Below are 15,066 nucleotides of genomic sequence, written 5' to 3'. Positions count from 1 at the left end.
ACCATTTGTGAATTTGCTCTGTAGGAGGAGATAGCCAAGTATGACAAAATCTGTGAGGAGGCACAAACCCGCTCCAAAGATGAGAAAATCCTTCACATCAAGCACTGGCTGGACTCCCCATGGCCCGGTATGTCTTCTTTACATTTATATTTTTTTTGGGGGGGGGGGGGGGGGGATTTTAGCATTGTTCAGGGTTTTTTGTTTTTATTTTATATTACACATGGCTTGTCCCTAGAATTTTTTTTTTTATCCCACAAAACCCTTTTAAGTGACTACAAGACAAGGCTCATTTTGATGATTGATCTAGAATAGAGACCACAAGGACTGATCAGACATTATATCACTGTACATATCTTCTGCTGGGGGTGCCACTCCGGCCATTTGTGTCTAGTTCTTATGCCATCTTCTGCCCCCAGGCTTCTTCACCCTGGACGGACAACCACGCAGCATGTCCTGCCCTTCCACTGGCCTCAGCGAGGATGACTTGAACTATATAGGAAATGCAGCGAGCTCTGTTCCTGTGGAGGACTTCACTATCCATGGAGGTAAAGTTATTTTGCTTTTTTTACCTACAGCACATTGTTACCCCATGCCCCTGTAGCTGCTGTTTGGGCTTACACACATTCTTTTTTACCTCCTCTAGGTCTTAGCCGTATACTTAAGGCCCGGGGGGAGATGGTTAAAGGCCGGACTGTTGACTGGGCATTGGCTGAGTATATGGCATTCGGATCACTCCTAAAGGAAGGCATCCATATTCGTCTGAGTGGACAAGATGTTGAGAGGGGAACATTCAGGTAATATCACAATGTGGTGTGATAATTGTCATTATGCAAAAGCTAAATTTATGTGTACAGGCAGTCCCCGGGTTACGTACAAGATAGGGTCCAGAGGTTTGTTATTAAGTTGAATTTATATGTAAGTCGAAACTGTATATTTTATAACTGTAGGTTCAGTCAAAAAAATTTTTGGCCCCAGTGACAATTGGAGTTTTGTAATTTTTTGCTGTAATGGGACCAAGGATTATCAATAAAGCTTCATTACAGACTCCTTACAGCTGATCATTGCAGCCTGGGACTATAGTAGAGAATTAAGACCAGAGGTCACAGTGGACAGAGGACATCTGTAAGTCGGGTGTCCTTAAGTAGAGGACCACCTGTACAGATAACTGCATAGATAGCTATCATAGAGGAGGCTTATGAGTGGCAATGTTAAAAAAGCCACCATGTAAACCTACATTACCATGCCAGAGGCTTGCAGGCAAAATATAGAAAAGGTAAAGATCTCTGGATGGTCACATGACCTGTGCTGCATCTCTAGTCTTGCACCTTGTGATAAAAAGTATATATCCGATTTCATTGACGTGAAGAGGTAATGCACTTGGCTGTATATTCATCAACACCATTCCCCTCTATCACCAGCCACCGTCACCACGTGTTACATGACCAAAATGTGGACAAAAGAACCTGTATCCCCATGAACCACCTGTGGCCCAACCAAGCTCCATATACTGTGTGCAACAGCTCTCTCTCCGAGTATGGAGTCCTGGGTAAGTCTGGTGTAATAAAGTGTGAACATTATCAAGTGATCTGTATTATAAGGGTTGGGGGCTTCTACTTTTAAATGATGTGTTTCCTAATCTAAGGAAAGTGTTGGAAGTGATACATTGGCACATACAAGTTTGTAGAACCTAAGACCGGTTCTGAACTGGCAGATTTTTTTCCTATAGTCTATATTTGCTATAGACTAGTAAATCTGTCTGGCCCGCCGTTCACACTCCCTGTCCGAGAAGCAAAGGAAACTGCCAGTGAGAAGGACATTAATGTGCCTTTTATGCCAGAAAACTAGCAGATAAGGCATAATTTATCTCCCCATTGTGTCCTCAGCATCCAGTTCTAAATCCTTGTGATCTCTTACAATTATAGGGCAGCATGTGGCTTAGTGGTTAGCATTACAGCCTTGGAGAGCTGGGGACCTGACTTTAAGTCCCATGGTCTCTCCTTGTTTGTGTGGGTTTCCTCCGGGTCCTCTGGTTTCCTCCCACACTCCAAAACATACTGGTAGGTTGATTAGATTGTGAGCCCCATTGGGGACAGGAACTGATCTGGAAAGCTCTGTGCAGCGCTGCGTAATCTGTGTGTGCTATATAAATAAAGGAATTATTATAATAAGATATATTATGTATAGTTTTCTACAGGAGCAGGGATAGTAAAGATGGACACATAGTAGTTATTGCATTGCTTTAGGTCATATTCCTCATTTTTTTTGTTTCTTCCAGGATTTGAACTTGGGTTTGCAATGGCTAGCCCGAATGCGCTGGTCCTCTGGGAAGCCCAGTTTGGAGATTTCCACAACACAGCACAGTGTATCATTGATCAGTTCATCTGCCCAGGGCAGGCTAAGTGGGTGCGACAAAATGGAATCGTCCTGTTACTACCCCATGGCATGGAGGGCATGGTAAGAACACAATAACCTGCAAGTTCTAAAACAATATCTCATACGTTTTGTATATCATTCCTGTATGCTACATCTTTATAAACTTACTTTTGTCCCAAAATTTCCTTCCTTTTGAGCTTCTGAAATTTTTACCCCTGTAAAGAGTTTCCTGAACATGTCACTTGGATTAGTTGGTAATGTAATAAGTGTATGTATAACATCTGTAAATCTGTGTACATTAGGGTCCTGAACATTCCTCTGCGAGACCCGAACGCTTCCTGCAGATGTGCAATGATGACCCCGATGTGTGGCCTGTAAGTTATATTTTCCACTTATGACTCTGACAGTGATAGTCAGCAGAATATTACCTTACTGACTGGAGACGCGATCCAGTAGCTTCCATATGTAGATGCTATAGAGCCAGGGAACACATGGACACCATATAGAACATAGCTGGGAACCATGTAAATAATGAATGAACCAGACTGACGGGGGCAGAGGGGCCTATTTGCTGGATTAATGCAAAATCTAATCACGATTCCTCCCTTTCCTTCCTTCCTCAACAGAAAGCCTCAGAAGACTTTGCCGTGCGTCAGCTTTACGATTGTAACTGGATCGTTGTCAATTGCTCCACTCCAGCCAACTACTTCCACGTGCTCCGTAGACAGATCCTGCTCCCGTTCCGTAAACCGGTGTGTATGGCCTAGGAGACATCTATCTATTAGATCTGTTGTCTCTAGTAGATTAAAGTGACTTTCCTTCTCGGGAGACACGTTATGAGCTGAGATTCAGGCAGACCTTGTATAACGTTAATGTGAATGGTGGCCAAGTGTTTCTTGGTCAGACAATGCTTTTATCTCGCACGTCCAAATGAAACAAATTTTTACATAACCTGTACATATAGCAGAAGTATTGTGTAGTTTATATATCATTACTTTATTGTTCCCTATTAAGCTTATTAATCTCTTTCTTCTTGCTCACAGCTAATAGTCTTCACTCCAAAGTCCCTCCTCCGTCACCCTGAGGCCAGGTCAAGTTTCGATGACATGGTGTCAGGTAAGTGGCCGTACATGTCATACCTCGTCAATGGTTTTCTGGCACATACACATAAGCCCTCTGCACTTCAAGGGGTGGTATCACCCGCCTATTGGAAAACCTGGGGGTCTGGTGACCCATTTCTTATTGAACTATTATGTACACTATGCACTTGTGTGGAGACGCGATCATGCACCTGTATATAGGTAGATAAGAATTATGATCAGTGGCCCGTGGTTGGGTATTTCAGGGTCCCAGAGAAGGTATCGGGTATATTACTTGCTCACGATGGGAATGATATAAATGGGCTGTACACTGATTATCCTTTTTACCTGAGCAGGCACGCACTTTGAACGAATAATCCCAGACGCCGGGCCCGCATCCCAGAACCCTGATGGAGTGAAGCGCATCGTCTTCTGCACAGGAAAAGTGTACTATGACCTGACCAAAGAACGCAGCACCCGAGGAATGGAATCTGAGGTGGCCATCACTCGCGTGGAGCAGGTAGGTCATACATGGGCGCAGCGTAACCATTGCACATTTCAGTCAGTTACTGCCTGGTATAGCAGCTGGGAGAATGGGATCCCCCCCACTAATGAGGGGAAAGGGGATCCCATTCTCGCTAATGGGTGGAGTGAGGTGGCTTGGTGATCTTCAACCGTTCTCAAAGATTTCAACATTTTTCACCAAAAAAGAAAACTGCAAAAACCTCAGCTTCATAGATAAGGTGGTATATAAATACAGGTCCCTCAAGTCCAACCTATAACCCTAAATTGTTGAATCAATGAAAGGTAAAAAAACAAAAATAAAACCCTTCCCTCTCCATAGTGAGACGTGGTGCCTGGCCGTACGTGTGGGGAAGGATAGAGCATTCTTTATCTTCTTCCCGTGCACCATATGGGGACACACGTGTTTGCCCACCATACCACGGCCCGGTGCCATAGGCGTCTCTGGGGACTTATATATATTTTTGCGGCTGGAAATACGTCTCCACAACGTCGGGGCCTAAAACTGGTGCCAACAACAGTCCTTCCCGAGGCCCAATGTGCAAGTCAGACTAGTTCCCTGGATCATCCTTACATTCACTACAACAAATAGAAGTCTTCCCCAATCGCTTTCTCAAAAAATTAGAAAAGTTTTAGTAATTTGACAGAGTGTAACCCCTGTGTGGTTTCCTCTCGTCTCCAGCTGTCTCCGTTCCCATTCGACCTTCTGGAGAAAGAAGTGAACAAGTACCCGAACGCAGAGATTGTCTGGTGCCAAGAAGAACACAAGAACCAGGGCTACTACGACTACGTGAAGCCAAGGTTACGCACCACCATACACCGCACTAAACCTGTCTGGTGAGTCACCTCCCTTATCTTTGCACATTGCATCTGTTTAAAGGGAGTGTCCGATTCTGATAAAATTCCTTCCCCGCATTCCAGGTACGCCGGCCGTGATCCCGCAGCGGCCCCAGCCACCGGCAACAAGAAAACCCACATGACAGAACTGAAGCGATTCCTGGATATGGCTTTCAACCTGGACGCATACAAGGGCCTCTCCTAGAGCAGCACACGTCTCCTCCCTCCTTCTGCACTCCCCATCTTCCATCCACACACTCACCAGGGGGATCCTCTCCTCTCTGTGTCTACGCTTTCGTTTTGTTTTTTTTTTAAACCTGGCCAGAGGAAAGTCACACACGCCAACCACTCACCATTAAAGGGTTTTCATGGGGCAAAACCCGCAGGAGTTTAGTTTCTTACAATAGGAGAGAACCCGGCAGCTGAGTATCTGATGTGTAAATGAATGTGACCTGCACAGGAAAGGAGGGGGGGGGGGGTGCTGGTTTTATTTATCATGGAGTCTTTACTGTATATGGTAACTACATGGCGTCCCACAGCCCTGGGACACAATTCGGGCGGGCATGCAATATTTTTTTTTCTTAAAGTCATGTTTTATACAAGTAAATACTTTTATCTCCCCTTCTTCTGATGTAAACCACTTGTAATACACAACTTCTTTTTGTATATGGCTTCACGCTTACATGGCTACGAAACATACTGAGCGTGTGCAGGTGAATGTTGTGGAACCTTAATGGACCCATGCAAGTGCGATAAACATGGCCAACATATCCCGAAACAGTGCCACACCTGTCCACAGGATGTGTCTGGTATGACAGCAAGGCTCTGTTGATGACAATGGAGCTGAGCTGCAGTACCACATCCAACCTGTAGACATCTGTGGCGCTGTTCAGCAGTTTTTTTGTTTTTTTTTTAAATGTCCTGCAACATGAAGACATATCCTAAAGAAACCTGCCAATCCTCCCGCAGGGATTAATCTGTATATTTATATTCCTGCCTAAGAATATAAAAATCTCCTGACTGATATGACGGGAAGTATTCGTGGTGTCATAGGTGTTAGCGCGCTCTCCACAGAGGATGACATTGACAGCTTGTATAGTGATCCACTCGTTGTACACAGCACAACATCAGCCCAGACAGCAGCCGATTACTCCCACAGCTTTTATAGCTTTTATAATTTTTTTTTATTTTAGGAAGGAAGAGAGAATTTTTTTTAGCACATTTCCAATTGTCTTTTCCCAGGGCATATATAAAGGAGAACTTACACAATGCACCTTTAAGGGGGGGGGGGGTGTCCAGGTCTTTGTCTTAAGACAAATCCTATGTACAGGGATGAAAATTATAAATCACAGGCTCTTTGTTTCTAATCCTGGACAACCCCTTTAACTAAGTTTTTGGAAAATGTTCAAGTTATCAGTGTTTTGATTTTTTCTACAGACTGCACAGAGATTATAGGGTCATGTTCACGCAGTGATTTTTGGATTTTTATTACAGGGCATAGTATAAAAAAAAATTTGATGTCAGAATCTGTTGTGTGAACAAGGCCTTAGATTTTGACTCCATAATATTGAGTTGTGGTGCAATGGGCTTCTGGCATCTGCAGCGCTACAGTACGGACCCCATATAAAGCTGCGAGTAGTGTCTTTCTCATGACTCTATGGCACATTTCACACAGTCCTGGATATAAGGCCAGTATTGGGACGTATATGATTGGCCCTATAGGTTCTTGTAGGATCACGGCAGTAATAACCTACCTATGAGCTATGCGCATGATTGGCTGCTCTGCAATAAAACTCAGTTACTCCTCCTGTCCAGGGCCACCATATAGGCTTATGTTTTGCAGATACAGGAAACACCCAAAAAAAAATTACCCAGCATCCTTTGCAAAGTTTCAAGCTTCATTGTCCTGAGTAGGGAGGGGCAAAGATGTTACTTCATTTGGATTGAAATCCATTTACCCATTGTACCCGTTGCATGTGCCAAATTCCGACATACGGTGGAGAGAGAGTGAGGACAACGTTTGTGTTTCCTTGGAATTAAATCGGGGGAAAAAAAGAATTTGATGCAGAGGCCACTGACACAAAGCAATCTTATTTATTTTGTTAAAATAAATAAAAAAAAACTATGTATACAGACAGTGTCATGGAACATCTTTAACCATCAGGGTGCATTCTGGGAAGTGCCAAAACGGGGTTTAATGTGTTTGCTGGAAGGTTGCATAAACTTTAAGGGCTTGTACATGAATTAGTAATAATAATAATTCTTACACAGATTACGCAGCGCTGCACAAAGCATGTCAAATTGGTCCCTGTCTCCATGGGGCTCACAATCTAATCAACCTACCTGTATGTTTTGGAGTGTGGGAGCAAACCGGAGGAAACCCACGCAAACACGGAGAGAACATACAAATTCTTTGCAGATGTTGACCCAGATGGGATTCAAACTCAGGACCCCAGCGCTGCAAGGCAGAAGTGCTACTCACTCAGCCACCGTGCCCCCCATATAGTATCGGCGGGTTGCAAGACTCTCCACACATCAGTCAACTGTTGGGTCCATACGGAGAATATTTAGTTCATTTAATGTGAACACTGTCCTCTCTATAGTGTCTGGAAGCTGTAACTACAAGCTGTGGATCACATTTACCTCAATAGGAGCCACTTTTGAAGAGTGAGAAAGGTTATCTACACCTGATGTTAAGCATCAAAGTAAAAAAATAAAAAATTCTGCCTTCCGTCACCACTAGATGGAGCCCAATGTCTAAGCTTTTCTACAGGTGACTACAGCCATCCACAGATTACAGATATGGAGCTCCAGCTCCTGTATCAACATTTTTAAATTACTTTAAACATTTAAGTACATGTTTTTCTCTGCATTTCTGTAAGTCTCACTGATGGCTCCATCTAAGTTCTGTTCCATGAGCCATGATTTACACTGTGCATGTGATGCAGTTGCACATCTATGTCTGTCTCTTCAGAGACTTGAGTTGCTGCTGGCTCCACCCCTTGTGCTTTACACTGCAGTTGTGCTCTAATAAAAGCATTGTAAACATAAGCCTTGGACAGGCAGCCAGGGCCGGAGCAGTGTAAACCACAAGCAGCCAGGGCCGGAGCAGTGTAAACCACAAGCAGCCAGGGCCGGAGGGGTGTAAACTACAGGCAGCCAGGACCGGAGAGGTGTAAACTACAAGCAGCCAGGACCGGAGAGGTGTAAACTACAAGCAGCCAGGACCGGAGAGATGTAAACTACAGGCAGCCAGGACCGGAGAGATGTAAACTACAGGCAGCCAGGACCGGAGAGGTGTAAACTACAGGCAGCCAGGACCGGAAAGGTGTAAACTACACACAGCCAGAACCGGAGAGGTGTAAACTACAAGCAGCCAGGGCCGGAGAGGTGTAAACTAGAAGTGGCCAGGGCCGGAGAGGTGTCAACTACAAGCAGCCAGGATCGGAGAGGTGTCAACTACAAGCAGCCAGGATTGGAGAGGTGTCAACTACAAGCAGCCAGGACCGGAGAGGTGTCAACTACAGGCAGCCAGGACCGGAGAGTTGTAAACTACAGGCAGCCAGGACCGGAGAGTTGTAAACTACAGGCAGCCAGGACCGGAGAGGTGTAAACTACAGACAGCCAGGACCGGAAAGGTGTAAACTACACACAGCCAGGACCGGAGAGATGTAAACTACAGACAGCCAGGACCGGAGAGGTGTAAACTACAAGCAGCCAGGGCCGGAGGGGTGTAAACTACAGGCAGCCAGGACCGGAGAGTTGTAAACTACAGGCAGCCAGGACCGGAGAGGTGTAAACTACAGACAGCCAGGACCGGAAAGGTGTAAACTACACACAGCCAGGATCGGAGAGGTGTAAACTACAAGCAGCCAGGGCCGGAGAGGTGTCAACTACAAGCAGCCAGGATCGGAGAGGTGTCAACTACAAGCAGCCAGGACCGGAGAGGTGTACAAGTAGCTAAGCAACTTGGAGCAAGAAAAGGATCAAGAAATTGTCATGTAGAATTTCACAACCTGCAGCATCGGGAACCATTACACCTTTTGCAGGGGAGGGGTGGGGTGCTACAAGCTAAAGGTTCACAGTAAGTTTTACTGGAGATTGCACAAAATACATTCATAAGGGAATAATTTGGAGTATACATTATACATCTTGCTGACCAAACATGGATGAAAAGCAATTTAGCTTCCACCTGAGCTTACAGCCCCGTAAGGCCACATTCACATGGTCAGTATTTGTTAGCAAATATGGGTCCTATTAATCTATCTATCTATAGGATCCACTCCTGGTCCTGAGAGTTTCTTCTCCATTGAGGAGGGAAATGCAGGGGTAGCAGCTGCTATGGGGCCTGCAGTGCCAGGGGGCCCCAGCTCCACCAGGGTATTGGATGTGTATTGGGTGTGAATATGCTGTATGTCTGTGTATTGGGTGTACATATATGCGTATGATCTGTATGTGTATGCATATGTTGTGTGTATTATGTATGTATATATGGTGTGTTTATATTGTGTGTGAGTGTACAATTAGGGGAAGGGGACCCCTTTCAGAAGTTTGCTATGGGGCCCTGCCTTTCCTGGTTGCTCCCTTAACTGACTCATAACTGGTCATATCATTTCCAATTCACCTACTTTCCGACCATCCTGGATTACGAAGGGCATTCCTGGATTCTGGGCTGCAGGAGGGGTGACCTCTCCAGAAGAAGATGAATGCAGTGATGAAGCCCTCGGCCACCATAGAGTCTGGACTGCGGCTGTGTATGGCAGAGGCCGGCGTGGTGATGTCATGATATGCATAGAGTTGAGCATAGGATGGCAATGAAAAGGAGAGAACTAGTGATGGGAATTCCGGCTCTTCTTAGTGAGCTGGCTCATTAGGCTCCGCTCACTAAGAAGAGCCGGCTCTTCCGGCTCCTTATTAAATATATAGTAGGGAGCCGCAGGCCAATCTGTCATCCCACACCACTTCACTTTTAACCCAATTGTATTGGGATAAAGGGTGTGTGGTGAGCCGGTTAGCAGCGGGGTTAAGTGAGCCATAGTCTCGCTAAGGGGTGCCGGCTCGTTCACGAATGACACATCAATAGAGAGCACTAGGACTGCTGCGGGGGAATGTAAGTATCTGATTTTGTTTTCACAGCAAAAGGTAAGGAAAAAGGAGCAATATAAAGATGGTGGGGGGTGGGGGTGGCGACTGGAAACGGGATATCCAAAGGGGCATTATAAGGAGAGGCGACAGAAAAGGGAGGTGGAGGGTCAGTCTTATACTGCCAAACTATGGGGCAAGGCTCAAGAACTGAACCTTTTCAGCACCCTGTAAATGTCGCTCCTTCGTAGTCACACCCAATGTGTGAGTTATGGTTATTATTCTCATTACTGATATTGATCATTCCTATACGGTGTAGATGAGATTACAAGAGAACTATTACATTCACATTTTCAATACACAAACAAGCACAGAATGGATGCTGTTATTCCGGAACAACATGGTCCTCCCAAAGTTGCGTTCCCACTCTGGGAGTGGGGTGAAACCTGAGGAGAAGCACGTGACTTTTATTCTTTCTCTATTTTATGTTCCACTCCTGGTTTTGGCTTTAAGAACTGCATCAGAAAATCTAAATGTGGGAAAACAGACCACCTCGCCCCCCCCTCCCCCCACCTATAACTTTCTAGTTGCAGTATCCAGGTGTATATCATATTCCATAAGTACAAACAGATGCCACGAAAATGAAGTCGCCTGCAGATTTTGGGTATATTCTGTTCGTTTTTTTTTTTTTGTGTGCTTCCTTTCACTGCGGATCTACAGCTCCTTGGATTTTGTCCAAGACCATTACTTCTTGTGTTGTATCAATGTGTTTATTTGCTCTAGCATTGACTTACTTTGCCTGGAATGTGTGTCCTCTAGGTGGCGCTCACACATAACAAAGTGCAGATGTGTTGGCTTAGCCTGGGTTACTGCAGTGTACGCGGGAGGAGGGGAGGGCGCTTGTCAGAGGGCGCCGCAGACTGTTTTATGCCAGTACTTAATAGCAGAGGAGACCACACGCACTTAAAAGAGCAAACAACCTAAACGGCTGCTAACTGGGTAGTGGAGGCGGCGGTAATAAATCGCTTTATATAGAGCTCCAACGTATTCCATAGCGCCGCACAATCCAATGAGGCGGAAAACATACAGAATAATAAAGTCACAAATTTAGGTGATTGTGTCACTGTCCCAAAAATCTACTTTATTTATCTCCGGAAATGTAAATGGACGAGGCCAAACGTTAACCAGCGTTGGGTAATTGGCTATGAATGTAAACGGCGCCAGAAGACGAGAACTATAAGTGAATTACTGCGCGTCAGGCGGAATAAGTGGAAGTGACGGGTCGGATCAGAATCGTGTCGGTCCTCCTCATGCCCCGGGTTAATTGTTTCGATACTGGGTAATGGAGCGTTACTCTACAGTCCGCTGATTGGTGAAGCAGTGGGGAAAGGGTTAAACTGAATCCTTCGAACAGTTTCTATAGAAACAGCTGGCACCGCGAGCGCCAAAAAGGAGGGGCAGGCGATGCACCCTCTCTGGCGCACTGTGCCCCTTCTCCTGTACCTATCTCCCTATCAGTGTTTTTCCTCCATTCCTCATTGTTCTCCTCCCTTCCCCTTCCTCGCTTCTCTCCCTCTCCACCCTTCCTCTGCATCCAGGTTCTGCAACTCCCACAGCCCGATTGTTCCATAATCTTTCCTCCTGTCTCTTGTTATCTTCTCCCACCCCATGAGTTACCCCGCCACCAACCCCAGCACCCTCACCTCCTCCGCCGCTACCAACCTCACCCCAGATCTATGACTGGAGGGTGATCCCATTCCTTAACCTGTTTATCATATATATATATATATATATATCCTTCTCTGATTACGACCATTAACCCTTCAGTGCTTGGAATCTGTAACTGATCGCTTCGCCTAGCGCACCCTTTACGTTCTCTCTCGACCAGGAGGGCCACCGCTACATTAACGTTCTGATTATACCGAGTTACGGTTTAATTACTGATCCCTTCAGATGCCAGCAGGTAAACCAGTCATTACGTTGTAAAAAAAGGTTCAGTCAGACTCCATTACATGGTAATTATAAGATGCCCAGACAATGGGGCCCCTTAAACTGGCATCAGTCAGACGGCTCCCATTTAACGTCTCCCTCCCATTACTGAGCTGCATTACTGTCTGTATCTATGGCAACTCGAGTCTGTCACGGCATGGTGGGGGTGAGGGGGCGGGAGGCAGCTAGAGATGGCAATGACTCTTCATTAGCTCTCTGTAATCCCTCGCTTCCCTCACCTCCCCAGCCATTGATCCTATGCACTGCCCGCATCTAACCACCAAGTTATCACTGTACACTGACCTACGCCAATGATGGAGGACATTTCCTCTAAATTTTGGGGGTACAAGTGCGCCCCAGAAGTGGTGACAGAAGAGCAATAATGCCGCTCCTGATATATGCTAATTCTCATTCATCACCTTCTGTATTATATATGCGCTGGCAGAGGCTGGCACAGCTAGTGCCTGTACTCTACCCAAAATCACGGCTTCTGTCAACTTAAAATATTCTGTTCGACTTAGTTACATCTGCTTCCGGCAAAGCTGGGGGAGAAACTGGGTAACGTTACATCGCATGTGGGCTGTCACTCAGCTTTCCCAGACTTCTGAATGGCATAAGGAATCTGCATGGTATATCCAATATTAGATTGCCCCCCACATATAGCACATCCCCAATAAACATTCCTTCATATTCTTTGCCTACTAGAGAATGCCCTTATTTTATGCCCTAAAAATCATGTCCAATAATTCCGTCATGGCATTTCACCAGTGGTGGCTGCTGTAGGTATCTTGTAGTTTTACACGACAGCCACAGGCGGCCATTGTCATAAGACAACCCTTTAATGGCTGGCTGAACGTGGCCCACCTTCAGAAAATACTTTAGCTCCAAACAGGGAAAGCCCTTATTAACAGCGTCCAATCCAGAGTGTCCCCCATTAGGGGAATGACTATGCCTCTATTATCAGTGTAACTATGAAGAGCCCCGGCCATGTTGTCCCTGATACACACCACCTCATCTTGATTCTCAGTTATGCAACAGAAATGTGGCTACTACCACTAATTCTAGTACCTACTACCATGTGGCTATTACCACCACTACTACTACTACCATGTGGCTACTACCACTAATTCTAGTACCTACTACTGTGTGGCTATTACCACTACTTCTACTACCTACTACCGTGTGGCTACTACCACTACTACTACTACCATGTGGCTACTATCCATGCTTCTACTACTACCACTACTACTACCACTATGTGGCTACTACCCCTGCTTCTACTACTACCACTACTACTACCACTATGTGGCTTCTACCTCTGCTTCCACTACTACCATGTGGCTACTACAGCTACTGTGTCTAACACTAACTGCTATGCAGTAGTGAATTATAATATAGGAGGTTTGGACGATAGCCTGGGGCCCAAGCCTTCTAGGTAACACATGGCCACCCAAATCACCCACCAAATTTACACTGAGAAGGGCCTTCACCCATGAAATCCTCATACATCTGTTCCTGCTTTCAATAAACATGTACACAAGAGCTTTATCAGGACTTTTGAAGGTCTTCCAAAGGTCCTGAAACCGCAGATTGAAAGCAGAAGAAGGAACTCATCCTCCATTCCCTAAGAAGCTTGATTCTAGTATCATATGTAGTGATTCCAGACTTTTAAGGCTATAAAATTCATACAATCCTGGGACCCTGCAGGTTTAATCCACCCTTGGTACTAAGTGGCTTCTACCAATACTACTACTACTGTTGTGTCTACTACCACTTTTACTACTATGTGGCTACAACCACCACCACTTCTACTACTGTGCCTACTTCTACAGTCTACTACCACTACTACTACTACTACTACTGTGTCTACTACCACCATTACTACTACTGTGTCTACTACCACCACTACTACTACTGTGTCTACTTGCACTACTACCACCACTACTACTACTTCTACTGTGTCTACTACCACCACTACTACTACTTCTACTGTGTCTACTACCACTTCTACTACTGTGTCTACTACTACTGTGTCTACTTGCACTACTACCACCACTTCTACTACTGTGTCTACTACTACTGTGTCTACTTGCACTACTACCACCACTTCTACTACTGTGTCTACTACTACTGTGTCTACTTGCACTACTACCACCACTTCTACTACTGTGTCTACTTGCACTACTACCACCACTACTACTACTACTACTACTGTGTTTTACACCATTACTACTACTACTCCTGTGTCTACTACTACTGTGTCTACTTGCACTACTTCCACCACTACTACTACTGTGTCTACTTGCACTACTTCCACCACCACTACTACTACTACTACTGTGTTTTACACCATTACTACTACTACTCCTGTGTCTACTACTACTGTGTCTACTAGCGCTTCTACTATTACTACCACTACTGTGTCTACCATAAGACTACTATTATGGGGCTACTACTATGTAGCTGCTACTTTTACTACTACTACCACACGCAGGAGGTGAGACCTTAAGTAGTAAATGGTCTTGTAAGTGCCATGAGGCTTAAGAATCTGACTGTAAAGGTTTTCTCACAAATAAAAATCCTTTGAGTATAAAAAAAACAGCCGCACATTGGAAAATTTCCAGTGGGCGAGAGTCAGAGGGGACTGAAAATGTGCATGTGAATGGCAAGCGGATGAGTCAGTGCAACGCTTCCCTGTGCGCAGGTGGAGACACAGTCACAGCTTGGATGACATCAGAAGTATGTGCGCCTGGAAGCCCATGTGATAGTGGAAAAATGGGCCGTAGCTGTGGATGGAATTGTACTGATAACCACTGAGCTGGAGACTTACTCATTATTTATGATTATCTCAGTGGAGGTTGCAGGGAAAAACCAATGCACAAAATGGCAGTGATTTACTGCAGTGTTGCAAAGCAGTCAGATCTATGGAAAGTCATTGGGAACGGATTCACACCCCTTCACTCATCAATCCAAACATTAATTCCCAATATATATGCACAATCCATGACGTGTGTTTGAGGATGTTCTGCTGTTCTTCTCAGCAGATCTGGCAGATGCGGATGCGGAGCGGGCGTTGTGCTGCTATTTTCAGGTCTTGTTAGAACAAGTTCATGTCCGAGCTCTGGCCGGGCCACATAAGGACATTCAGAGACTTGTCCCACTGCCACTTCTGCATTGTCCTTGC

General features: G+C 45.3%; 1 protein-coding gene across 3 annotated transcripts in view; it reads left to right on the top strand.

Moving 5' to 3' along the window:
- The window catches only part of OGDH (oxoglutarate dehydrogenase), a 32,124-nt gene extending 27,004 nt beyond the window's left edge, over positions 1–5,120 (top strand). For all 3 annotated transcript variants that reach the window (XM_072149046.1, XM_072149045.1, XM_072149047.1), the window contains 11 exons: positions 25–127; positions 417–545; positions 644–794; positions 1,419–1,546; positions 2,276–2,454; positions 2,676–2,747; positions 3,000–3,125; positions 3,417–3,489; positions 3,809–3,972; positions 4,657–4,811; positions 4,896–5,120. In XM_072149046.1, the coding sequence (XP_072005147.1) occupies positions 25–127; positions 417–545; positions 644–794; positions 1,419–1,546; positions 2,276–2,454; positions 2,676–2,747; positions 3,000–3,125; positions 3,417–3,489; positions 3,809–3,972; positions 4,657–4,811; positions 4,896–5,016 (1,401 nt within the window). In that variant the 3' untranslated portion in view covers positions 5,017–5,120. The remainder of the gene's footprint in view (positions 1–24; positions 128–416; positions 546–643; positions 795–1,418; positions 1,547–2,275; positions 2,455–2,675; positions 2,748–2,999; positions 3,126–3,416; positions 3,490–3,808; positions 3,973–4,656; positions 4,812–4,895) is intronic.
- Positions 5,121–15,066: the final 9,946 nt, after the last annotated feature.

This window comes from Engystomops pustulosus, chromosome 4 (assembly GCF_040894005.1).
Source record: "Engystomops pustulosus chromosome 4, aEngPut4.maternal, whole genome shotgun sequence".
In the NCBI taxonomy this organism is placed as follows: domain Eukaryota; kingdom Metazoa; phylum Chordata; class Amphibia; order Anura; family Leptodactylidae; genus Engystomops; species Engystomops pustulosus.
The sequence above is the reverse complement of the archived record's forward strand: the minus strand, read 5'-3'. Positions and strand labels throughout refer to the sequence as shown.